The following is a 24,626-nucleotide window of genomic DNA, read 5'->3' on the forward strand; positions in this document are numbered from 1 at the left end:
GGCAGTGGACGCAGCCCCCAGCCCCGGCCCCGGCCCCGGCTTCTGTCTGGAACTTTCCATCCTCCTAGTTTTCATTCTTTGTAAAAAAAAAAAAAAAATTCCAACAGAAGCCAAAGGCCGGACCCCCAGGGGGGCCCTTGCAGCCCCCCCACTCCCGCAGCGGGCCCCATCAGACCTGAGAATCGCAAACCCCAATTCTCAGCTTTGGTCGCCCTTCCTCCGGTGTCCCCACGTTTGGTGTCGGGCCATGCCCCATCTGACTGCCCAGCTCTCTCTCCCCACCCCTCCCCGTGTTGTTATTAACCGTCTGTGGAGCTTCTGCTGCAAGGAACAAAAAGAAAAAAAAAAAAATCAAAAAAGCGACAAAAAAACACAAACAGAAGAGAAAAAAAAAGCGACACAAAAAGGAAGAAAAAAAAACAGAAGAGATTTTAAAAAAAAAGGAAAAAAAAAAGACATAAACTGGCACCAGTTAACTTTCTTGTACTTTTTTGCCGAATTTAGCTTCTTGTAGTTTTAACTTATTGCTATGTTAACTATTTATTCTTATTGTTGCTCTGTAAGGACATTTGTGTATATTTCTGTTCCTCCATCCAGTTTGCAAGTTTAAGGAACCACGATGTTCTTTGTTTCTTTAAGTTTTGCGGAGACGTGATTATGCCTAATTTATTTATAAGAGGGGAAGTGGAATCATTAAAGTAATAATAATTATTAATAACAGTAACGGTAGCCAAGCGGCACCCGGGGGGCGCGCGCGCTCTGCGGGGCGGTCCCCGCGCAGCCAGCGGCGTCCGGGGTCTCAATGGGATTATTTTTGCTCGTCTTGAGAATTTTTTCAGTCCTATTTAGCTGGTGAAAACCCTAGCTTGTTCTTGATACACGAACCTATTTATTCTTGTGGTTTTTAAGTCCTCTCAGATCTCCCCGCTCCCCTCCAGCAGGGCAGACCCCCGGGGGTCCATCCCTCTCCCTCTGCTGTTTCTGGGGTCTCTCTCCCCTCTGCCCTCCGCGCGCGGGGACACGTGTGCACACGTGGGCAGCGTGGCGGAGGCGTTTGTGAGCAATAAGGGCTGGGTTTGTCCCCCATCCTGGGGGGGGCCAGGCTCTGGAGAGGGGGCACCTCCCCAATCCCCCCCCCCCCCCCCCGAGGCCCAGGCCCCTGCTACCCCCAAGACTGGGAGGGGATTTCTTTTTCTAAAACACAGAACTCAGCCCAGCCAGGCCCCCTTCCTGGAGGCGAGCCCCTCACCCCAGGGGAGGGGGCCTGGGGTCTTCCACATCGCTGGGGGCCAGGGCCAGGGCCGTGGGGAGGGGGGTCAGCCCCTCCAGCCCTCCCTTCATCTTATTTATTCGGAAGGTTTCCAATCAGAGTCCGTGTTGGAGGTGATAAAGAACTGTAAAAAAAAAAAAAAAGACAAAAAAAAACACACAAAAACCCAAAACCCAACAAGAACACTTTGCGTTGCGTTTAGACTATTTATTACCGGGATTACAGGCCTGGCCGCGGTAACAGACTTTTACATGGAATTGTTTAATTATTTGTACTTTTCATGCCAGAAAATAAAAGTTCAGAATCTTACATCCTCGGGTGTCTGTGCACTGGTGTGCGAGGCATGTTGGAGTGTGTGCTGTGGGCCCTGGCTGTGTGGCCATGTGCAGGCTGCTGTCCCTCTCTGGGCCTGGGTCTCATCTGGAGCCCCTTCGCCTCCTCACAGCACACATGAGACTCAGGGCAGGTGGGAGACCAGACCAGGCGGAAAGCCAGAGGGAAATGTTCCAGGGTCCCTCTGTTCTTTGGTGCCGGACATCTCAGGTGTGAATCATCCCAGGTGTGAATCATCCCAGGTGTGACTCACCTCAGGTGTGAATCTGAGATGTGTGTGACTTGGGGTCTGATGAAGCCCCACCTGTGGAACCAGCCTGATGGTGGAGGAGGTCCTCACATGATCCGCTTCCCCTGCGTTCTACCCTCTGCCCCACCATGGCCCATCTCACACCCCAGCAAAGCAAGGCAGACACAGACCTTCGGGGGGATCACGTTTATTGTTTCGAGGTCACAGGTCAAGTCACTCGTCCCCACCAGGAGGGGAGGCAGATGCCCTGGGCAGGGGGCGAGGCGGGGGTGAGCCACCAGGGTGGGGACCCAGGGAGGGCCAGCTCCTTTATTCCATCTCTGGAGGTGGATGGGGCCTGGGAACATGGCTCTGCCCCCCTGGATCCCAGAGGGCAGGACACGGAGCCCCACACGGTTTCTGGCCCCTGGGGAGGGCAAGGAGACCCAGAGGAACAGGCCTTGGTCCACAGACTGAAGGGCGGGTGGCCGGCACTGCTGGGGCTGGTTCCATGCCTTGAGGTTCTGGGGCCAGAGAAAGAGCGAATGAGAAAGATGGAGATGGAGGGAGATGGGCGGGAGGGCAGCAGCCCCGGCAGACACCCACCTCTGCTCGGGGCAGGGCTAGAGCTCGTCGTGGTCGCCGTCGGCAGGTGGTTCGGGTGGCGGCTCTGGGCAGGCAGCCGGTGTCGTCAGCTCCATGAGGTACTCGCAGCGACTGGGCTCCGTAGTGCTGGTCACCGCCGTCTCCTTCCCGCACAGCAGGCGCACCTGGGGTGGGCTGGGGCTCAGGTGGGCTGGCTTGGGCCTGGGTCGCTCCCAGTGTCCCTCCCTGCCCGCCAGGCACTCACGGTGGTGGAGCGATTGGGGCCCTGCCAGCAGCCCGTGCCCTGATCGTACTTCATGGCGCTGAACTTGTTGTGCTCGGGGCCAGCCCACGAGCCCCAGGTGCTGCAGGAGAGCGGGGTGCTGAGGGGGGCCGGCTGGCGGGGCCAGGGGCTGGGGGAAAGGGGGCCTGGCCTAATAAGCCCACTCACCCGAGGTTGGTGGGGGAGCCGCCTAGCTTGGGTTTCTGGGAAACCAGCTTGAAGGGACAGAGCCGGTAGACGTACCTGTCACGAGATGGGGCCGGTGGGTGGGGGCCACGGGACCCCAGCCTCATCGAGGTCCCCACATACAGGAGGCTCACTGGCACCTCCGACTCCACTCACCGCCCCAAGGCCGCCCCCCCTCCTGGGGCCCTCCCCAGTGCCCCCACCGGCCCGCCTGTAGGGGACGCACTCGTTGGTGGCCAGCTCGTAGCACTGGCTGTACAGGTAGGCAAACTCCCCGTCGGGGCCAAAATCGAAGGAGATCTCCTGCTCCAGGTTCCTGCAAGGGAGTGCCGAGCAGTTCAGGAGACACCCCAGCCCGGCTCAGGACAACTCGGGGAGACCCACTCCAGCAGTGGCGGTGGAGGGCCGCATGGGGGCTGGGCTCCCCGCCCCTGGGGACACTCCCTGCAGGAGCCACGGCACCAGCGTTGCCTCGGCAACTCCCCATCACCGTCTCCTCCGGGGGCCCAGCAGCGGGTGGCTGCGGGGCAGGTGCAGCCGCGGCCAGACGCACACCCCCATACCTGATAGACTCCTCCATTTCCCGCAGGGACCGCTCGGCCTCCTCAAACTTGCTGCGGGCCTCCTGGGCGGCTGGGGGAGCAGGGCGGGGGAGTCAGAGGGGCCCTACTGCCATCCAGGAAGACGGGAAAGGGGGTGCCACAGACACACCTGCTTCCCCGGCCTCCCAGGCCTGCTCTGAGCAAAGACTGGGCCCAGGAGGGCGCCATGGGCCCCGCCACCCCAAGGGCAGCCCCCAGCCCGCTGCCCAGGCTCTCGGCTCCCCAGGGAGCAGGACCAGGGCTCCCGGGGCCCAGCTGGCTCCTCGCCCGCCAGGGGTGGCACAAACAAGCGACAGCCTGAGAAGAGGAGGGAGGGCCTCTGGGGCTGGTGAGGGGGGTGCTGGCTTCCCCAGGCCCTAGACGCCCCCTCCAGGATATCCCAAGCGCCCCCAGGGCTTGCTCAGGGCCAGCCCAGGGGAGCAGTAGGGCCCACTTCTTGGCTGCAGGTGCAGGCGACGAGGGAGGGGGGTTAGGGCAGGGGCCCCTCCCCGCCAGGCCCGGCCCTCACCATTGATGAAGGCCTGCGTCTGCTCGTCGTAGGGTGGCATCGTGTCCTCCTCGCTGGGGCTGGCCGCCTGGGGGGGCACCAGTGGGGGCGGGGCCTCCTGGGGGAGGGGCACATCAGCAAGGGGCCCCACCCCCACCCCAGCACCCCCTTCTCCCCCAAACACACACCTTGGGCTGCTCCCCCTGCCCCTGGGTATCCTCCTCCTCCTCCTCCTCCTCTTCCTCGTCCTCCTCGTCTTCCTCGTCCTCCGTGGGCGGCAAGGGCACCGGGGGCTGCTCCTCCTCGGGCTCCATCAGCTCAGGTGTGGAAGGCGCCGGTGGCTCAGTGGGCAGCGCCTGACGGGCCAGCGGGGGGCTCAGCGCCGTGGACTCGGGGTCCACCCCCACCCCTGGGGCTCAGGTCTACACTCACACCATCGCCCAAGGGGAAGGCTCCCTGTCTCCGCCCCTTCCGAGGGGCCTGGAGGGAGGGAGCTTCCGAAGCTGGGGGTGGGGGCCCCGGTGGAGGATGCTGGGGTCACCCAGCCAGCCAGGGTGGCCGGATGCCAGAACTGGAGGCGGTTCCTTTGTGAGGCGAGGGGGGCAGGGCGAGGGGGGCTGAGCATATCCCCTCCCTGCCCCCCACTGACCTCGGACCGGTACTTGTCCCTGATGGCAGCCCAGACGCGGTCATAGAAGGCGGCGGCATCCGTCTGCGCGTCTCCCCCGAGGAGGGCCTGTGCGTCGGGGTGGTGTCGGCATCAGGGCCTCCACGTGGCCCCTGCGCCCCGGGCCCTCTCGACGGGGGCTGAGGCTGCGGTGCCAGGCACCAGCATGCCCTGCCCGCCCACGGCCAGGCTGGGTGAGGCCCAGCAGCCAGAAGGGGGCAGCACAGGCCTGCGGGACAGGGAGGGACGCAGCAGGGGAAGCGATGCACAGAGGGACTGAGGAGCAGGGATCCAGGGAGCCGAAGGCCTGCACGTGAGGAGGGGGAATTGGGGACACACACCTAGGGGAGCACTGAGGGCATGTGGGTGGAAAACCGGGCTCTCTCCCCATGAGACGCCCCTGCGGCACCCGCGTGACCCCACCAGGCCCCAGAGGGCAGAGAGAAGTGGCACCGGGCAGCTGCCCTCCTGGCTCACCCAGGCGAGGCCGGGCCGATGGGTCACGCCAGGCGCCCCAGCAGCCCTGACCGGGGCCAGCGGGGAGCTTTCCAGGGGAGCCGCCCGCAGCCAGCCTGTCTCCTACCGCCTGGCCCTGAGGTCACCTGGGGCAATCCTTCTAGAAGTCTCAGGCCAAGGGGCAGAGGGGGTACCTGGGCCTCCCCTTCTGACAGCGCCCCATCCCCATCCGTGTCCAGCTCCGGGTGTGTCTGCAGCTCAGTCACCGAGACCCTGCCGGGGAGCAGGCAGAGGCCGACGGAGGGGTGAGGCCCGCTGGGTGCTGGCCAGCTGCCCGCTCCCCCTGCCAGCCCCCCCCGCAGGACTTGGTGGCAGGAAGTTGGGAGAAGGGGGCTCTGGGGTTGGGCCCCCCAGCCTCCACTCTGGGGAGGAGCAGGTCCCGGTCATCCAGTCCCCTGCCTCCCACCCCTCCTGAGGTCTCCTGAAGGGGCTCAAAGGAGGGAGGGAGACAGGGGTGGGATTAAGAGACACTGGGACCCTCCCTGCGTCCCCCAAGACCCCCTCTCCTCCCAACCCAGCCAGCTTCCACTTCCTTCCACCCTCAGAACCCAACACATGGAAGCTGCCCTCTGCCTGGCACCCTTCACCCAACAAAGCCCAGATACGCACGATGGCCTGGGCACCACATCCTGCCCCCCACCCGTCACCATCGCCATGTGGGGGGTGACCCACCCTGCCCCTTCTGCCCCCTGGGCCCCTCTGAAGTCCCTGGCCCCTCACCACCCCACACCTCCCACCAGGGGGTACCCAGCCTCCTCCTTCCCAATGGCCCACCCTCAACTGAGCCGCGTGCGGGGGCTCAGCCAACAAGGTCAGGGACACAGCCGGGATGCAAAGCAGGTCTGGCTTTCACCAAAGTGTCCCAGGCCACAGAACAGGCCTGGGAAAAGCAGTGGGGTCTCCTGTCACCTCGTGCAGCTCCTTGGGAGGAGGGACCCCAGCTCCTCGACTTCCCCAGCTCCTCCCCAGGCCGTTTTGGACCCATTTCACACGTGAGTGAGCAGAGGCTCGCTCAGAGAGGGCTTGGGCCCAGCTCAGGCCCCAGCAATGGGGTGGGGCTCTGGCTGGTTTCTGAAGGTAGGGGTAGGGGGTGGGAGGAGGGACCCCAGGCCCACGGCAGCACGGGCTAACTCACGCCCCATCCATGTCGTCGTCCAGCTCCTGGAAGGCGTCGGCCGCCAGCTCCTGCTCCCGCTGGGCCTTGGAGGCGGCCTGCTGCTCTGTGGAGGGGTCAGCTCTGTCACCCTCCGCCCTGCGCGCCGGTCCCCGCCACCCCGGCCCTGCCCTCCCCCAGCACCCCACGGGGCCCTGTGCTGGGCGCTGGGGCCCTGAGTCAGGCCACTGTGGGGACAGACTGGGGGCGGGATGATAAGGGCTGCCCAGGGCGGGGGCCGAGGAGGAGGCGAGAAGTGGGGAGATTCTGAGGGGGAGCTGACGGGGTCTGCAGATGGGGGGCACCAAGGACACCCCTGCAACTTCTGGTTTGAACAGGTGGGGGCTGGCAGAGACCGTATGAGGGGCAGGCAGGGGACCACGCATGAGGTTTGGGAGGCCCCCACGACAAGAGCAAGCACCCCGCCAGGCTCGCTCTCCAACATGAAGGAGATCAGGGCCCGGAGACTGGGGTGGGAGTGCGGCCAGGCGAGGGGGCTCCCCGGGGCTCCAGGGGAGGGTCTCAGGAGAGGGGGGGCCAGCTGCACAGAAGGGAACTGATGGTATCTCCTCGGCCTGCCTCATCCCCACTGGGATGAAAGGGAAGCATCCACAAGTGCAGCTCCAATTATTAAGCTCCTACTGTATACCAGGCCTCAGCTAGGCCCCCTATAACAGGACCAGGTGTGACAAGTGGCGTGCCCTCTGCCACGCCGTGGGTCACCCTGGGAGATCCCACAATGCCCCAGCAGACCCGGCTGACACTGTGCCTCTCTCAGATGACGGCATCAGGCTCGGCCGGGTGAAGGGAGCTGCCTACGGTCACCCGGCTGGCAAGGGGCAGAGCCGGGGGCCCAAGCCGGGCCACCAGCCTCCAGAGCCCATGCTCGTCCCCGCTGCCCTTGGGGAATCGGGGTCAAAATGTGGTGTGCGGCCTCCGATTCAGCAAGTCCACATGAGGACACGTGCCAAGGGAACCCAGGCGTGAGGCTGCCCAGGCCCATGTGCAAGGATGTGCAAAATGAGGGAAACAGAGGCAAAGACAAGACGAGTGAATTCACTCCCTAAAACACAGCCGGCAAAGAGCACCAAGAACTCAGCACCCAAGATGAACGGTGAGAAGGGAGAAAGCATTCACGACTTAAGTCACACAGGGCCGACCCTCTCATATATAAAGAGCACTTAGAAATGATGAAAACAAAACCCCCAAAACCTGACAGAAAAAATGGTAACTGGATAAAATAAATCCTGCTAGAATTATGCAGTGGTATATACACAGCTGTTAAAAGTGAGGTCCTGACACAAGCTACCACACGGTGACCCTCAAAAATGTTATGCTCAGTGAAAGAAGCCAGACACAAAAGGCCACATAAATGTATGGTTCCATTTATGTAAAATGTCTTTTTTTTTTTTAAAGATTTTATTTATTTATTTATTTTTCTCCCCAAAGCCCCAGCAGATAGCTGTATGTCACAGCTGCACATCCTTGCTGTATGTGGGACGCGGCCTCAGCATGGCCGGAGAAGCGGCGCGTCAGTGCGCGCCCAGGATCCGAACCCCGGCCGCCAGCAGCAGAGCGCACGCACTTAACCGCTAAGCCATGGTGCTGGCCCCATAAAATGTCTTTTATACAATGTTATAAACCAATGTTACTGCAATAAACAAAATTAAAAAAAAAAATTAATAAAAAAAACCTCACATAGACATTTAAAAAAATTAATTAATTAAAAAAATTAAAAAATAAAATGTCTACAATAGGCAAATCCATAGAGACAGAAAGTAGATGACTGGTTGCCGGGGGCTGGGGGAGGTGGTGGAGGGTGGGGAGTAACTGCTTAATTGGCAAGAGGTTCCCTTTTGGGGGGATTGGAATGTTCTGGAACTACATAGTGGGGATGGTTGCACAACACTGTGAATGTACTTAATGCTACTGAATTGTACACTTTAAAATGCTTGAAATGGTAAATTGTATGTTACGTGGGTTTTACCACAGTAAGAAAAGAATGAAAGATTAAAAAAAAAAAGGAAATTAGGTACATAGGACATAGCACAACACTCATATACTGTGTAGACCAGTGCTGTCCAATAGAACTTTCTAGAACGACAGACATGTTCTACACCTGCGCTGTCCAAAACAACAGCCACCAGCTACATGTGGCCACCAAGTGCTTGAAATGTGGCTTTAGAGGCGACACTGGGAGTTACCAAGCTCTGCAGAATCGCATCTCTGTCTGGGACAGGCAAGAAAGGTCTGGAAGGTTTCAGACCTCTTGCATAGAGGTTAGCCTGGAGGAAAAGACTCTCCCTTTCTACCTTATTACCTTCTAGATTGCTATATAAAAAAACATTCTGGGCCAGACCCCGTGGCCTAGTGGTTAAGTTCAGCATGCTCTGCTTCGGCGGCCCGGGTTGGGTTCCCTGGCGCAGACCTACACCCCTCGTCTGCCATGCTGTGGCAGTGGCTCACATACGAAAAAAAGAGAGGAAGATTGGCAATGGATGTTAGCTCAGGTGAACCTTCCTCAGCAAAAGAAAAAAAAAAAGTTCTTTTTAATGGAGAATATGGAAATCAGATGGAATATTTAAAATCAGATGGAAACTAGGAATAAACAGAGCAGACAACTCCCAGTCTCCTTTCAAGGCCCCCGTCACATCCCACATCTCTTGTACCCCTGATGATCTGACCTTGGAATGAACCACCCTTAAAAGTCCAAGCTGGGAAACCCCAATGCTTGGCCCTGGATGAGTCTGCTCTGGTCACCAGTTACTCAGTCCAAAACCCAGGAAGGCAGAGCACAGCAGGAGCGACAGGACCATGGGGAAGGAAGGCAATCTGTTCCAGCGAACTCCCCCACCTGTTTACAACTTCCCCTCCTCCATTTCCCTTGGGGCGTGGCAGGGTTGTTCCCATCTCCCGCCTCCAGGGATGGGCATGTATCCCAGGCCTGGCCAATCAGAGCCTGCACTGTACCCCCTGGCCCAAGGCATTGGTTCATGGATGGCCATGTGACCTGGGACAAGCCAATGGGAGCCTGCCCTGGGATTTGTGCTGGGGCCTCTGGGAACGTGGTACTCTTTACCCGCTGGGGCTGCTGAGGTAGGAGATAAGCTGGGCTGCCTGTGATCGTGCTGGCACAGGTGGGCAGAGCCCAGAGGTGGAGGGAGGACTCAAGCCATCCCAGGAGTCCTGCGTCCCGCTGGGCCGGAAGCTTCCACTTTTCATGAAGTGGGTTCAAGTTGGGTTTTTGTCACGTGTGACCAGAAGGGCCCTGATCTCTAGGGGGGAGCTGGAAAATCTTTGTGGAGGCAGTGACATCCGAGGGGTTGGGGCACAGCGGGACTGACTCACTGATGTGCCACTCCCATTTAACAGTGAGCGTGGGGCAGCGGAACGGGGCCTCATGTGTCACCGCTGAGTGCTCAGCACTGGGCCTGGAGCCCAACAGACACCTCTCTATTTGCAGTGGGAACAGCTGGAGCAGAATCCTGGGAGCAATAGAGAGCGGTATGTTTGCGGGAAATGGCCATCAGACCGACGTGACGAGGCACAGGGCAGGCAGAAGCACTCGGCCGGCAGGGGGCATCATAACCAGGCAGCGGAGGCCCCGAATGCCATCCCTCCCAAGGCACTGGGGAGCCAGGAAGGCTGCTGGGCAGAAGAATGGCGCGGTGGAGGAGGCCAGAAGGGTGATGCACGGCTCTGAGCGAGACAGTAACAGACGGGTGACTCGAGTCTGTGTTTAAGGGACCAGGTCTGTGAACTTACTTGCTACACCCCCAGGCCGGCCCCACAATAAAACTTTATTGATACAAGCAGGCAGGGGGCCAGATCAGACCCGTGGGCTGCAGCTGGCCCTCGGGCCGTAGTTTGCCAACTCCTGGTCTCTATGTTTATTTAATTCTGGCAGCGTCACTCAGAGGAGGGAAGAAGGGTTGGAGGATGAGGGGGCTGACCTGGTGAGTCTGGGGTCCCTGTGGGACATCCAGAGGCAGGTATGTTCAGGGACGGTTGGGTTTCCGGGTGGAGAACCGAAGAGGAGAGAAGATAAAGGTCAGAGTCCCAGCCCCGAAGAGGCCCCAGGGTCTTGGGCCCACTGAGCAGATGGAGTAGAGTGTGGGCCGCCAGGAGATAGGGCAGGAAGACCCCCGCATGGAGCAGTGGCTTCCATGAAGGAGGAGGAGAAAAAGCTCACAGACTCCAGAAAGGGCCCTGGGGAAATCCGGGCCTCAGAAGCCAGGAGAACAAGGGGGTTTAGGAAGCCAGGCTCCCTAAGGATGAAGGGAGACAAGAGGCCCCAGGGAGTGGGAGATGGTAGACATCAGGGCCTGGGGGTAGAACGGCCTCTGCCAAGGAGGGAAGGAAGAGGGGAGGGGAGTCTGTGAGGTACCCCCGCCCAACGGGGCCACTGGGATTCTGAACGGGGAGCCTGTCTGCTCACTTGCCTCAGGGCTGGGGGAGGGCGGGCAGGGAGAGCTTCACTCAGCCTTCAGCTTGTATCCAGAATCCGCCCACCTCTCTCCACCTCCAGAGCCCCCACCCTGGTCCCAGCCCCCTCCTCACTTGCCTGGACCAGTGCAGGAAGCTCCTCCCTGGTTTCCCGGCTTCTGTCCCTCCTCTGCTCAGAACCCTCTATGGCTCCCATCTTACATGGGGTAAAAGTGCAAGTCCTCCCCGTGGTCCCTGAGGCCCTGCACGGCCGACCCCATGGGCACCTGCTCTTGTATCCCCCACCCACTCTCCTTGCTCACTCCCACCAGCCACACTCCTCCTTGCTGTTCCTAAAAGCCAGACGTGCTGCTGCCTCAGGCCCTTTGCACCTATTCCCCCTGCCTGGTGCCCCCTCCCTCTGCAGGCAGTGGGCTTTCTCCGTCTCATTCAATGCTGTATTGCTGGAACCTGGGGTGTGCATGGCACAGCAGGTGCTCACGAGTGAATGACTTAATTACTGGTTATGAGAAACGAGGGAGGGCCCATTGGCAGAGAGAGGCAGGGAGGGAAGGAAACATACAGCAGTGCCCAGAGAGACCAAGGAGATCAACAACATGGCCTCGGGGGGCTGCCCAGTTCCTGGTTACCAGCCACGCAAGCAGCTAGGGCCACACCTCCAAACCATCCCAGCAACGCTGCGTCCTTCAAGGAGTCTGGAGTGCATTTCTGCCCCACCTCTCCCTCCCATGCTGCTTGCGCGGCACGTCCCCCACCTCGCAGACTGAGAACGAGGACCAAGGTTTCAGAATCCCCGTAATGGCAGCACGACCTGCCAACAGCCAGCAAACGCGGGACACAGCGTAAAAAGTCATCTTAAAACCAGCCACGGCAACAGGAATTGCAGGCAAAGAGGAACTCGGGAAGGAAAGAGAAGGGGGAAGCTGCTTCCGCCCTGAGGGACTCTGCCAATCCTGGCCAATGTGGATGCCTGTTCTGATGACAACTTGTGAGGCGAGGGAGACGGAAATCGAAGTCCAAGGTGAGGGGAATAATAGCATAACCATCCCCCCTGAAACTAAGCTGGGAGCCCAGGAGGCTGTCCCCGCAGAGACAGCCTGGACCAGAAATCACGCAGCCTGTGCTCGGATCTCAGCTCACGCTGCCTGAGAGGCTGGAGGAACCTCAGCCCTGAATTGGGATTCGGGGCATCCCCAAGTGGTAGCGCTGCCACGCGGCTGGCAGAAAGAAAAGCCCTTCGTCTCTAGAGAAGCACGTCTCATCCTGGGCTGCAAGTTATTCCCGTAAATGACTGTCAAACATGATGACCAACACACAGTCAAAGATAACTAGGCACGCGGAGAGCTGAGGCATCGTGATCAACAGTCGGCGGAGACAACAGACAATAGACAACAGGCAGTCTCCTGGGCCCACCCAGCGAGGAGCCAAGGCGGGTCACGCCACCCCGTCACCTACCTTCCCACAGCTTCCGGTGCTGGTCTTTGGCCTCCTTCTCTGGCTTCTCGGCCTCCTCCTTCACCGTCCGCAGCATCTCCACCTGGTCCTCCAGGGATTTCTTTCCGTCCTGTAGCTCGAGGAGCTTTTTCTGGGTGGGCAGAAGGCAAGGGGCCAGCTCTCCTTCTGTTCTGCCTTTTTCCTCACCAGCTGTCACCTCCCTGCCTCTACTCCACAGGGTGGCTGTGGGATTTCCCAAAACACACACCTCCGTGGGTCTCCCCCCTGCTGTGGTTCCCCACGATCCACTGGAGAAAAACCCAAACCCCTCGATGCAGCCCCCGAGGCCCTGCGTGGCCAGGCCCCTGCCCACCTCCCCAGCCCCCTCTGCCCCATTGCTATTTTAAACTCGAGGATCCAAGTGCTCCGACATTCAGACCCCCACTCTGCCTCCAGTTCTTCACACAGGCTTTCCTCCTCTCTAAAACACTCTGCCTGGCTAACTATGAATTACCCTACAGATTTCAGCCTAGATAGATGCCTCCTCCTCCAGGAAGTCTTCCCTGCTTCCTGCTCTGAAGATGGGTGGTGGGAAGAGGGGGACTGGACAACAGTCTCCCTATGCCTCACAGCCCCAAATGTCCCTTTTCTTAAAAGCTCTGGGCGTCACTCTGTCTGTCCCTCACTCTAGACAACATGCCCGAGGCAGTTCCAGGTCTGCCTCCAGCCTCATGCCCGGTGCACGGCACATCCCGGGCCTCGGTGGACATTTCAAGAAGAAACGAGCGTGTTGGGCTCCAGCCTAGGGAGCCGGCCCCAAGCTGTAGGGTCTCAGGCCAGCCCCCATGGGATCACTTTTCTCCCAAGACCTTGGCTGACACCTCAGCCTGGCCTGCTTCCCGAATCCTCCGACCTCCTCAGAAGGGCAAAGGTCACTTGGAGCCAACTGCACCACATGGCTCCCCCACTATCCCCTGAACTCAGGAAGGATCTCACTGCCTTCCGAACCTAGGAGGGGCCTCAATGCCCCGTAAATTCGGAACAGACCTCACTAGCCAGGCCGTAGGGGTGGGAGAGAAAGATCTGGAACCTGCCATGTGCAAAGAAACAGAGCTGGAGCCTTTGCTCAGTGGGTCGGGCAGGAGCCCAAGAGCAGCGTTGAAGGGCTGTCTACCCCTTCAGACTGGCAAGAAGGTGGCGGGCAAGGGAAGGAGAGACACACCCCTGGGGACACATCCTCCTCCACCCCACCCCCACCCCACTGAACTAACCCAGCTGCTGCTGACACCGTCCTGAGTCCTCCCCCAGAACCGGGGAGTCATACAGTCATTGGCCCATCTTACAGACCACAGAACCACAGAGCCGGGATGCAGAGGGGCATCCCTCCTGTTCTAGAAGGCAGCAGGGCTCCCCCGAGCCACTTTAGTCTGCTGCCCAAGGCTCTGGTTAACCCACGACTAAACGCCCAGTGGACAGATGAGTAAACCGAGGCACAGAGACAGTAACTGGCCCCAGGACACCACTAGTCAGGAGCAGATGTAAACCGGGCCCGGCCTCGCCAGCCCATGCTCCAGATCGTGCTGGGCGGCCCCCCCGGCCCTCACCTGCTTCTCTTCCCTGGCCTTCTTCCAGTCCTCAATCAGGATCTTCTTCAGGCGGAAGCCCTCGCGGGTAACTTCTGCCATCTGCTGCAGGGTCTCTCTCTCCTTCCGGCCCTTCTCTCTGGGGTGGGGGTGCGATCAGGGGCAGTGAGGGCCCACCAGGTCGGCCTCCTCCAAAGGGGCTCAACTCACTGTTGCCGCCGCCCTCGGGTTGGGAAAGAGAAACAGCAACCTCTCCTCCCCCCACCTCCCTAGGCTCTCTTGGTCTCAGAGGCCCTCATCGCTGTCCTGGGAGGAGGGACAGTGGGCAGGGTTCACCCACCTTCGGGGTCAGGGGAGGGACTAAGAATGCTGGGATGTGGGGCTGGAAGTCAGCTCCCAAGAAAGAAAAGAGAGAAACATAGAGAAGTCAAGACTCCTAGACAAAAAGCAATCTGGCCAGTAAGCACGTCATGCTCGATCCATCTTCTACTTAAAAGATCTTAGATCCGGAGGGTTCACGTAAGTATCACCGTTTTCGCCTTCTTTGAAAAACGAATCTGGCCCTGCCACCTGCCATCAACTCACAGGAGTCGAGGGCAGCTGTCCCTTCACATGCCACAATCCCCACCACTCCCTACTGCCTCCTACTCCACCCACTTCTGCTGTTTAGATTACCTGCCTGTGGGTGTTTCAGTTTTCAGAGTGCACCTATTAAAAGCACAGAGTCTCAGGTTTGACGGACCTGGGTTTGTATCCCGGCTCTTCTAGCTCTTAGCTATGTGACCCTCGGAAAGTCGTTTTCCTTTCTAAACTTGAGTTTCCTTATCTGTTGAGTAGGGAAACAATTGCACCTGCTTCCCAGGGAAAGCTGGTGATGTGGCGCTCATAAGGTGCCTGGCACTGAGTGAGTACTTGATACACAGAAGTAGAAGAGAAGGGGCCTGATTCACTGGGTGGGGCGAGGCAAGGTCCTGGGGTAGGTGTCACCACGTACTTGCAGGTGTTCTCACAGACGGTCCCGCTGTTGTACTCGTCGGTCCCATCACAACAATCTGAAGGCAGAGGTGGGGGCACAGTCAGACCCCGCCATCCCTCCTCCCTCCACCCACTGTCTCTTTCCCCAACCCTGGGTGCGATCTTATTCACCGCAAACTCCATCGTTGACCCATCTGGAGGGGATGTACAGGGGCTTGTAGCCAGTGTTGGTGCAGTGGAAGCTGCCGTTAGGACAGGCAGCTGTGCCTGTGGGGAAGAAGGGAGGAAGGGTTTGCGGAGTGTGCTCAGGAGATGGCTGCAAACTCAGGACCTGAAACAGAAAGTTCCAGTGCTGCCCCCTGCCCGTCCCCACGGAGGCCCTCAGCACAGGGACCTGGCAACTGCTCCCTCCCTTGCCTTCACCTCTGCTTCTGTCTGCCCTTCAGCCCCACCTTCTCTCCCACCTCTGGGCGTTGGCACACCTGGCCCCTCCATTGGCATTTGGGATTCCGCGGAGACCTCACCTCCTCACCCCAGGCTGGGTGGGGCCTCTCTGGGCCCCACAGTGCCTGCCACTCTCCTCACGAAACCACTGACCACTCGTTTCTGTGCCTGCTTCCCTCGACTCAACAGGGAGCCACGCGAAGGCAGGATTGGGTCTATCTGACCGCACAGGACCTGGTCATTTAGTGTATGAGGGACAAACGAATGAGTGAACGGAGAAAAAGCTCACCGGGCTCATCCGAGCCATCCTTGCAGTCACAGTAGTCATCGTTGACCTGATCAAAGGAGATGGTGGCCGAGCCATCCAGGCAAGTGAAAGGCTTGGACTCGTCGTAGAAGTGATGGTCTGGGGAGGGGGACAAGGGGCTCAGCTCAGGGCAGGAAGAAGCCCTCTCAACAGGACAGCACCTCTGCCCCCCACCAGCTGAGCACTGCCACCTTCCCCAACCAGAGGTGGGGAAACTGAGGCAGAAGGCCGTAACTGCCCGTCCAGGGGCCCTCCCACACCCCACCACCACCTCCAGGGACCTCCAGCGGCGGACTCACTGGTCAGGGAGACGCCCCGGGGCCGCTTGACCTCCACGGCCCAGCACACGGGCAGCAGCAGCAGCAACAGTAACATCTCGCCGGAGGCTCGGAAGCCGGAAACGGGTTCTGTGGGAGGAAGCAGGTGCGGGGAGAGGTGCTGGGTCCCCACGCCGCAGCAAGAAGGGGCGCCGGTCAGGGCAGAGAGCTACTGCCAGCCAAAGAAGGCTCCCCTTCCTCCAGCCAATTGCATTCCTCCATCGCTTCCGGGCAATCAGGGCTCACTCTGCTTCCCATATCGGGGGGTCTCCCCAATCCTGCCCAGTGGAGGGGAGTCCCACTTTGCTCCTATCAATGGCGGGGATCTCAAAACCTCTGCTTCCTACGGGGCAGGGGGTGAGCTATCCAATTCCCGCCAATAGGCCGAAGGGCTTAACAGTCTCCCCCTCTCCCGACGCACACCCTCCGGCTGCCCCCCACAGGAAACTAGGATGCCCTCCCGCCCGCTGGTTCATCACTTACACGCGGCCGGGGCAAAGGTCAAGATCCACCGCGCCCCCGGGCCCAGAAGCAAACGGTGCCTCCTGCAGAAAGAAAGCGGAAATGTGTGGATGCGTCACTTCCGGCGTCGCGCTGCGCACTCGGAACGGCGGCTCGGGGCCGCCATGTTGGGAGTGGCAAATGGGGGTGTGCCGGAACTGAGGCGGCCATCTTGGATGGGACCGTGAAGCCTTCCAGGGGCTAGTTCGGAAGGTTCGCGCTTAATGGCGGCGCAAGGTGCCTCCATCTTGGGAGTGGCGGGTTCTGCAGCCGGAAAAGAAAGTTCCTGAAAAATGCCCGGGAACTCCCGGCGGAGTTGGGGAGGAAACGGGATGGCCACGTGAGCCAAAGTATCCACTCCGCCACCATCCCGTTGCGCGATCTGCCCCGCCCCCTGTGGGACCGCCCCTCCGCGCAGCGTCAGCCAATGAGAGCGGTGCTGTGGAACGCGGGCGGTTTCCATGGGAGCGCTGGAGGGAGGAGGGGGAGGAGGTTACCTAGCAACCGGGAGATGCTGTGAGGCCCCGCCAAGCGGTCGGAAAGTGCATTCCCAGAGTCCGACGCTGACGGATCCCGGACAGGGGCGATTCCTAGTCGCCCCCCTAATTCCCAGGGGCCCTCGGCCCCAACCCAATCATGACGTCTCCCTTGTGCAGGGCGGCCTCCGCCCACGCCCTACCTGTTCAAGGCCAGACTTCGACCGCCTCCACGGTCAAGGGTAGTCAGGCTCAGGCCAAGCACCGTCACCCGCGAGGCACTGCTGCAGCACAGGCCTGGCCCCCACTCCATTCCAAGGCGAAACCCCTCCACGCCAGCGGAGGGAAGTCCGCTCTGCAGGCGCAGGTGGCTGAGTTACAAAGGAAGATACAACTGTTAGGTAAGATGGCTCCAGAGGGCACAGAAGGGTCAAGAGTCAATTGTCCACTCAGCCCTCTGACCAGGCATGGTGTGACAAGGGCGTTTCACCGGGTTTCCTCCGGGTGGCCAGTTTCTGGAGGCAAAAACTCATACTTGTTCCTGGTTTTCCTCATCTCTCATAAAACTTTTTCTGGGCTCAGAACGAACTGGACTGTATTTCATACTTTTGCGTAATTTCAACTCTTCTATCATCCATGGCGTGGTGAAGAACACCGATTCTAGAGGCAGATTTTCTAGGCTCAAATCCTGGCTCTGCATATTCTAATTGTTTGATCTTGGGGGACTGAGAGTAACCTAATTGCTCTCAGTTTCTCCATCTGTAAAATGGGGATAGTAACAGTACAACCCCATAGGTAGTTGAAACGTGTAAAGTTCTTAGAACAGTGCCTGGCACATACTAAAGCAGTATCAAGTGTAAACCAGTGGTTCTCAATGGAAGAGGGCTGTTTTGCTCCCCAGGGAATGTTCAGCAGTGTCTGAAGACATTTTTGGTTGTTATATTGTTGGGAGGGGGGTCTACTGGCATCTAGTGGGTAGAGGCCAGAGACGCTGCTCAGCATTTTACGATGCACAGAACAGCCCACCACAGCAAATAATTATGCATCCCAAATGTCAGTCATGCCAAGGTTGGGAAATCCTGGTGTAAAGCATTATTGTTATTTTTGTTTTATTATTATTAGGACGTAATCTTTCATAGTGTTTGAAGTATGGGCTCGGGAGTCAGACTGCTTGTGACCTTGAACAATCTAATAAGCCTCAGTCTTCTCATCTGTAATATGGGTATGATACGTATATGGATTTGCACCTATTGACATACGGTATTTGATACCTGGAAAGTTCTTAGTCTGGCATCCAACACAAAATAAATGCTGAGAGTGAAGTATTGTTAGAATATTAAGTTGATGATTACCAAAAGGTCTTCCCTCTGGGAAGTCCCCCCGCCCCTGCCCCCGGTTGACACTCTGGTCGTCTGCCAGAGGGTGACCGGAAGGCCTTCTATGAGAGCACCCAGTGGACCATGAAAAAGAATCAGGAGATCATCAACCAGCTCCGAGAGGAGACCCGGGAGCTGCAACTCCAGCTGACGGACCTGCTTCAGGTGAGGATGCACAAGTGGGTGAAGAGGTTCCAGGTCGGGGGCAGCATCCCTGGGGGCAGCGTCCCCAGGGGCGGGGCGCCACCTCAGCTCGAGGTGGCCTGGATGAGTGGTGACGGGGCTCTTCTTGCAGGGAGATGAGAAGGTGGTCCAGGCGGTGATTCGGGAGTGGAAGGCCGAGAAGCCGTACCTGAAGAACAGGACAGGCCAGGTTTGCCTCTCCCCCACTCCACGGACCTTGCTGCTTCCTTTCCAGCCTGGGTCCCCATCCCAAGGGGCTCCCTGCCTCCCATCCCACCCGCTCCAACCCTTTCTCCACACCCGCCGCCGTTCATTGATTCATTCCATTAATCTTTAATCATGCACTGACTGTGTGCCTGGTGTGATATTAGCTGTTGGGGACCAGGCTGTGAAAAAAACAGACCAAGTCCCCACTCCCCAAAACCCCATATCCTAGTGGAGAAAACAGACCAAAAAAATGCCACGAACAACAAACATAGAGACAAGGTAATTTCCAGTAGTGACGAGAGAAACAAATAAAACAGAATGGCTTACTAGAGATGTATGGGGACAGGGGTTTGCACTTTTGATTAAAGGGTGGGGGACAGCAAAGACCCCTCTCTCTAAGAAGGTGATATTTGAGCTGAGAATGGGACAGACAAGAAATGATCTGGGGAAAAGTGCTCCAGACAGATGGAACAGCAAGTGCAAAGGCCCTGGGATAGGAAGAAGCATAGGGTGTTAGAGGCCAGTGTGGCTGGATGGGAGTGAGTGAGGGGGCTCTGTAGGAGGTGAGGTCAGGGAGGTGAGCAGGGGCTGATGCTTGCAGCAGGCTTTGCTGGCCACGCTGAAGAGTGCAGATTTTATCCTAAGAATCCGAGAAGTGGAAAATAGACTGTGTGGAAGCAAGAGTGGAAGCCCAGAGGAGGTCATCCAGGTGAAAGATGGTGTTGACTGCACTAGAAAAGTGGTGGAAAAAAGAAGAAAGAGATATCTCTGGGGGAACCTTTGAAATAGAACAGAGAATTGCTAAGAAATTGGATATAAGCAGGAGAGGAAAAGAGAAGATGAGGATGACATCAAGGTTTTGGACTTGAGCACCTGGAAGGATGGAGTTGTCATGAGCTGAGAAGGGGAAGATTCGAGAAGAGCAGGTTTGGGGAATGATCAAGTGCTCAGTTTTGGACACGACGGTTTTGAGGTGCTTATGGAGACGTCTGGAAGGCAGCGTGGATATGGATATGGATATGAGCCTGCAGTTCAGGGGGAAGGCTAAACCTGGGTGTCTTCAGTGCGTAAAACCTCAGACCTTTAAAACGCGGAGACTGGATAGGACCACAAGGGGGTGGGTGTGGACAGAGGAGCGCAGAGCCTGGGGCTGCCTCCCCAAGGGCAAAGGAGACGGAGAAGGAGCAGCAGGGAGGTGGGCAGAAAACTGGGGAGTATGGGTCCTGGAAGCCAGCAAAGAAGAGAATCTGCAGGAGGGGGGATCAGCCAGATCACACGCTGCTAAGAGACAAGGGAGACGAGAGGGGCCAAGACAGGGGAGAAGCGAGGGAAGAAGGACTAGGCGGGGGCTTCAGGCCCTGCCGTGGCTGCGTCCCTCCAGCAGGCCCTGGAGTACCTGGACCACCGGCTGAGTGCGAAGGTGAAGCAGCTGAACGCTCTGCGGCACCAGGTGGTGCTGCGGCACAAGTGGCTAGAAGAGCTGCAGCTGCAGCACAGCCTGCGCGAGCTGGAGATGGCCGAGGCGCAGGATGGCAACACGGAGGTGGCCAAGGTGGGGCCAGTGAGGTCCGCGGGGACTTGATCCCGGGCAGGGACCGAAGGGGGAGGGGCCTCAGCGCAGCCTCGCATCCCTCTAGACCATGCGGAACCTGGAGAACCGCCTGGAGAAGGCCCGGATGAAGGCAGAGGAGGCGGAACGCATCACCAACGTGTACCTGCAGCTCAAGAACTATCTGCAGGTAGGGAGCAGGACAGCCTGCGGGGCGAGCAGGCAAGTGGGAGGGGCAGCCTGGCCAGGGACGGCGGTCACAGGCCTGCCCCACCTCGCACGCCCCAGGAGGAGAGCCTTCACTTGGAGAACCGGCTGGACTCCATGGAGGCCGAGGTGGTGAAGACCAAACAGGAGGTGGAGGAGCTGCACGTGGTGAATCAAGAGGCGCTCAACGCCCGGGACATCGCCAAGGTGCCAGCCCGCGGCCCCTGGGGGCCTGCCCAGCCGCCGTGGTCTCCTGGCCCCGGATTCTGAACCCGGCTGTCCCCGAGCCCCTCCCATCTGTCTCCCGGGAGCCTGCAGCCTGGCCCCGCCGTCTAGAGTCGGGCCGCGGCTGCAGCCCTGAGCCGCGGTGGGTGCCAGCTGGTCCCGCTGTTCCCCTGCCCGCCCGTCCTCCAGAACCAGCTGCAGTCTCTGGAGGAGACCGTGTTCCGAGAGCGCAAGAAGCGCGAGCGCTACTTAACCGAGTGCAAGAAGCGCGCGGAGGAGAGGAAACTGCAGAACGAGCGCATGGAGCGCAAGGTGGGCGCGCCCGGGGGTGCGGGGCTGCCGCCCCAGCGGGGGCCTGGCCACGCCCCTACGTAGCGCCGCACCCTGTACCCTTCCCCACCCCTGACGTTTCTCCTGACTCTGCCTCCATTGATGCCAGTGTCCCTCCCACATCCCTGACCCCGCGCTCCCTTCATCTGACTGCCCTGCGGGAGGAGTCTCCAGCCCTCCTCCTACTCGGGGGTCGGTCTCCATCCTTCCCCACCTGACTTGGCCCTCGCGTCCGAATCTAATCTGGCCTCTAGCCCGCCCCCTGCCTGTAGGCCACGCCCCCGCGCTGGTGACCCCGCCCCTCTGCGCTGCCTCTGAGGCCGCCCGGCCCTGACCGAGGCCCTGTCCCGCACGCCTGACTCTGGCCTGGGTGCCCTTACCTGGCCCCAAGCCTTTGTCGTGGCCCCCAGTCCAGGCCCCGCCCCCTCCCTGACCCCTGTCCCGATACCCCTCCCGGCCTCCGCCCTAAGCCCTGGGCACCGAGCTGACCGCGGCCCTGACCTCACCCCGCGAGCAGACCCAGCGCGAGCACGTGCTGCTGCAGTCGGACGATACGATCCACGAAAGCCTGCGCGCCAGGGAGGAGGAGCTGCTGCGGCGCTGGAGCACGTACCAGATGGAGGTGCTCTTCGGCAAGGTCAAAGACGCCACCGGCGTGGCCGAGACGCACGTGAGTGCCGCCCGCACCCTCCCCTCCCCAGCCGCCCGGGGAAGCCGGCACACGCAGCCTCCTCTGTCTGCCGGCTTGACTCAGCACACAGACCCGCGCTCTTCTGAAAAGACACCCCCCGGACATCCAGAACCTCCTCCAGCTACTGCCGCGTTTCTCTGCTGCCCCTCACGAGCTGTCTACACTCCCCATCGATCCCTCTCCTCTGTTCGCTCTGACGCGGGCGTTGGCTTCTTTGGCACGTCAGCTGTGCCAGGATTGGGGGTTTTGTTTCTCCTGTGTCTCCAGCGCCTGTAACATGGTCTGGGCACAGGAGACTGCCCAGTGGCACCCTCAGGGCAAGCCGGACCCCTGCCCTGCAGCGGCTTCCTCGAAATTTTCTAAGACCCTTATGTCCTCCGCCTGCAAACACCGATCCCACTGGACCCCAGGCCGATTTCTCCCCTTGGGGCCTCTCCCACCCACAACTCCTCCCATGGGGTGGCCCCGAGGAGCTCCGAGCCTCGGACCTACGGGGTCATCTGGGGCACTGTGGCTGGGCGCCTTTCCAGAAACAGGCCTGGTGGGCGGATGGCTCACGGGATTGGGCGATAAAGAATGTTGCTGGCACGTTGATTTTGGAAAGCGGCTGTGTCTACTGGTACCCTGCCCTGCACGCTGATTTTGGCTGATTCAAATTCCCCATATAGACAAGGAAGGGGCCTGCAAAAATTATTTGCCCAGGACTGCACGCCTTTGAGGCAGCCCTGAGTCCGACTCCCTGAGTCCCTAAACATCGCTGTGCAGAAGCCACCCGTCCTGTGTGCCCCAGCGGAAGGAGGAGCGGTGCGCCCAGGCCTCCCCAGGCCCTGGCTCTGACTGCGGCTGGGTGGCCCGCAGGCGGTGGTGCGGCGGTTCCTGGCGCAGGGCGACACCTTCACGCAGCTGGAGACGCTCAAGAGGGAGAACGAGCAGGAGCTGGTGAGACTGGAGCAAGAGAAGCAACGGCTGCAGCGGGAGCTCGAAGACCTCAAGTACTCGGGGGAGGCCACGCTGGTGAGGTGAGGCCGCGGTGGGCCCCAAGGGAGAGGGCGGGGGCTGCGGGGTGGGCAGCGCTCCCACGGCGGCCTCCCCGCTCCCTGCAGCGAGCAGAAGCTGCAAGCCGAGTTGCGGGGGCGCCTCAAGGCGGAGGAGCAGCGGCTCACCGAGGCCCGGGAGCAGTTGGAGCGCGCGCTGCGGGCCATGCGGGTGACCAAGGAGGGCCTTGAGCACCTGGCCGGCAAGCTGCACCACGTCCCCGTGGCAGGCCCCGCCCCCGAGGAAGCCCCGCCCCAAACCTCCCAGGACCCAAGTGGCGGCGCAGCCACTCAGGTGGGGTTCCCACCATATAGCACACTCAAGGGGGACATCAGAGGCCCGCCTGCAGAGGAAGCCCCTCCCCATGTCCCGAGTCCCCAAGGGGCCCAGGACTTGAGACCCCGTCCCTTCCCAAGTCCCGCCCCCATGGGAAGGTCCCATCTTGCCCCCTTCTAAAACCTGAGAGACCCCGCGCCAATCCTGGAACGGCCTGAGACAGGAGAAGCCCCACCCTGCCCGCAGCAGAGTCCCATTTTTCATAAGGTCATCCCCGCAAAGACTTCTCTCGAGTTATTACCCCGCCACCACTGGTCTTGGGTCCCTGGAGTTCAGAGGCTCTGCCCCCAGAGGCGTGGCCCTTGCTCAGAGACCCCGCCCCACGGAGGATAGCACCGCCCCCGTTGGGGCCCCTCAGCTCGAAGCCCCGCCCTCGGGTGGCACCTGCTCCCAGAGGCCCCGCCCCCCGGCTGACCCGGCTCCGCCCCTGGGCGCAGGAGGCCGGCCGCTTGGCGGGAAAGGAGCTGGATCCCAAGGCGGGTGACTATCTGCCGAAACTGCTGAGCCTCGTGGAGGAGAAGCTTCTGAAGCTGCAGGCGCAACTCCAGAGCCACGACGTGCCGGAGATGCTGCGCCACGTCGCCGACCGCGAGGTGCCCAGGCCGCCAGGGGCTGGGGCGGAAAACCGGGGAGCCGGGGGCAACCCTCGGGAGACCAGGGAGGGGGCCGGTGGGTCGGGAAGGGGCCTTAGGGTCAACAGGTGAGGTTTGAGGAGCCAGGGATGAGCTAGGTGAGCTTCCCGAGGACACAGCTCGGGGGATCAGGGGTCGGGGCTCGAGGGGCCAAGGGGGGCGCCTAGAGACCAGGGGCGGGCCGGGGGTAGGGGGGGGGGGACAAGGAGGTGGGAGTGGGTATCAAGGTGCGCGCTGAGGAAGAATGAAGGTTTTGGGCCTGAGAAAAACTAAACAGGAGGAGTGGGCACAGGTGCCGAATGGAGTCAGGTGTATCCCGGAGGGGGATGGGCAGGAGGGGGAACGTGACTTCCCTGCAGCCCGTGCCCCGCCCTCATGCTTCTCTCCCGCCCCCCCTCCCAGTTCTACTCCAGCCTAGAGGGAAAGCTGCCCGCGTACAACACCCGCATCGCCCTGCCCCTTTCCACTCCCAAGGACAAGTTCTTCGGTCAGTGCGGGCAGGGGAACGGGGCGGGGCTGGGAGCCCAAGCCGAGCATCCGGAGGTGGTCCGAGGCCGGGCCTGGGGCCGAAGTGGGGGTGGGGTCGGGTGGTAAAGGCTGGGAAGGGACCTCTGCGGCGGGGACGGGAACCTGGATGCACCCGTCGCCCTCCGCAGACGAAGAGGAGAGTGAGGACCAGGACAACGACGTGGTGACCCGCGCGGCGCTCAAGATGCGCTCCCAGAAACTGATGGAAACCCGCACCAGAAGGCGCAGCCGCTCGCGGAGGTCCTAGACTCGCCCTCGCGCCCACCTGGCGCCTCCGGGCCCCTGTGGAGCCCCCGACCCCTCTGGGCCCAGCCGCGCGGGCCCACGGGGCCCCTTCAGGGCTGACCGCGGCCGAGACGTGGGAGGGAGCGGGCCGGCGGCGCCCAGAATGGAGAAGGGGGCTGGGCCGCCGGACGTTCCCACAGTAAATCTCCCCAGGCGGGTCCGCGCCGGCCTCGGAATCGCGCAATAAAGGTCACCGACCAGCCCCTTGGGTATTCGCCTCTGCTTGAACCGGCACCGCCCCAAAGACA

The 24,626-nt window shown here is 60.3% G+C and overlaps 2 protein-coding genes across 3 annotated transcripts; one reads left to right on the top strand and one right to left on the bottom strand.

Annotated features, from left to right (window-relative positions):
• Positions 1-2,024: 2,024 nt before the first annotated feature.
• PRKCSH (PRKCSH beta subunit of glucosidase II) lies at positions 2,025-16,424 on the bottom strand. 2 transcript variants are annotated; one of them, XM_087425416.1, is made up of 18 exons: positions 16,301-16,423; positions 15,800-15,907; positions 15,483-15,599; positions 14,921-15,016; positions 14,769-14,826; positions 13,796-13,913; positions 12,213-12,342; positions 6,294-6,378; positions 5,293-5,371; positions 4,625-4,711; positions 4,164-4,331; positions 3,997-4,093; positions 3,450-3,519; positions 3,113-3,202; positions 2,869-2,943; positions 2,683-2,782; positions 2,439-2,602; positions 2,025-2,356 (listed from the first exon to the last, which is right to left on the bottom strand). In XM_087425416.1, the coding sequence occupies exons 2-17, from the start codon at positions 15,873-15,875 to the stop codon at positions 2,456-2,458; spliced, it is 1,593 nt and encodes a 530-aa protein (XP_087281542.1). In that variant the 5' UTR covers positions 15,876-15,907; positions 16,301-16,423; the 3' UTR covers positions 2,025-2,356; positions 2,439-2,455. The 2 variants fall into 2 exon arrangements, with proteins under 2 accessions (XP_087281542.1, XP_087281543.1); XM_087425417.1 differs by lacking the exon at positions 2,869-2,943 and having other exon boundaries at positions 16,301-16,424.
• Positions 16,425-16,922: 498 nt separating this feature from the next.
• ODAD3 (outer dynein arm docking complex subunit 3) lies at positions 16,923-24,580 on the top strand. Its single transcript, XM_014796963.2, has 13 exons — positions 16,923-17,195; positions 18,214-18,335; positions 18,466-18,543; positions 19,942-20,112; positions 20,198-20,299; positions 20,398-20,523; positions 20,731-20,853; positions 21,389-21,541; positions 22,421-22,581; positions 22,666-22,891; positions 23,371-23,526; positions 23,968-24,052; positions 24,222-24,580. The coding sequence occupies exons 1-13, from the start codon at positions 16,955-16,957 to the stop codon at positions 24,338-24,340; spliced, it is 1,863 nt and encodes a 620-aa protein (XP_014652449.2). The 5' UTR covers positions 16,923-16,954; the 3' UTR covers positions 24,341-24,580.
• The last annotated feature ends 46 nt before the right edge of the window (positions 24,581-24,626 follow it).

Source organism: Ceratotherium simum, chromosome 39, assembly GCF_057802395.1.
Source record: "Ceratotherium simum simum isolate JZ-2026a chromosome 39, ASM5780239v1, whole genome shotgun sequence".
Taxonomy (NCBI): Eukaryota; Metazoa; Chordata; class Mammalia; order Perissodactyla; family Rhinocerotidae; genus Ceratotherium; species Ceratotherium simum.

What these genes read in the sequence shown, in the direction of transcription:
- ODAD3 (XM_014796963.2), top strand. Translation starts at nt 16,955, where the DNA reads ATGACGTCTCCCTTGTGCAGGGCGGCCTCCGCCCACGCCCTACCTGTT. An exon ending in AGCTGACGGACCTGCTTCAG is followed by an intron (nt 18,336 to 18,465) that starts GTGAGGATGCAC and finishes CTCTTCTTGCAG; the next exon opens with GGAGATGAGAAGGTGGTCCA. An exon ending in GTGGCGGCGCAGCCACTCAG is followed by an intron (nt 22,892 to 23,370) that starts GTGGGGTTCCCA and finishes CCCTGGGCGCAG; the next exon opens with GAGGCCGGCCGCTTGGCGGG.
- PRKCSH (XM_087425416.1), bottom strand. Translation starts at nt 15,875, where the DNA reads ATGTTACTGTTGCTGCTGCTGCTGCCCGTGTGCTGGGCCGTGGAGGTC. An exon ending in TGTCAGAAGGGGAGGCCCAG is followed by an intron (nt 4,712 to 5,292) that starts GTACCCCCTCTG and finishes CCCGACGCACAG; the next exon opens with GCCCTCCTCGGGGGAGACGC. An exon ending in TACGAGCTGGCCACCAACGA is followed by an intron (nt 2,944 to 3,112) that starts GTGCGTCCCCTA and finishes ATCTCGTGACAG; the next exon opens with GTACGTCTACCGGCTCTGTC.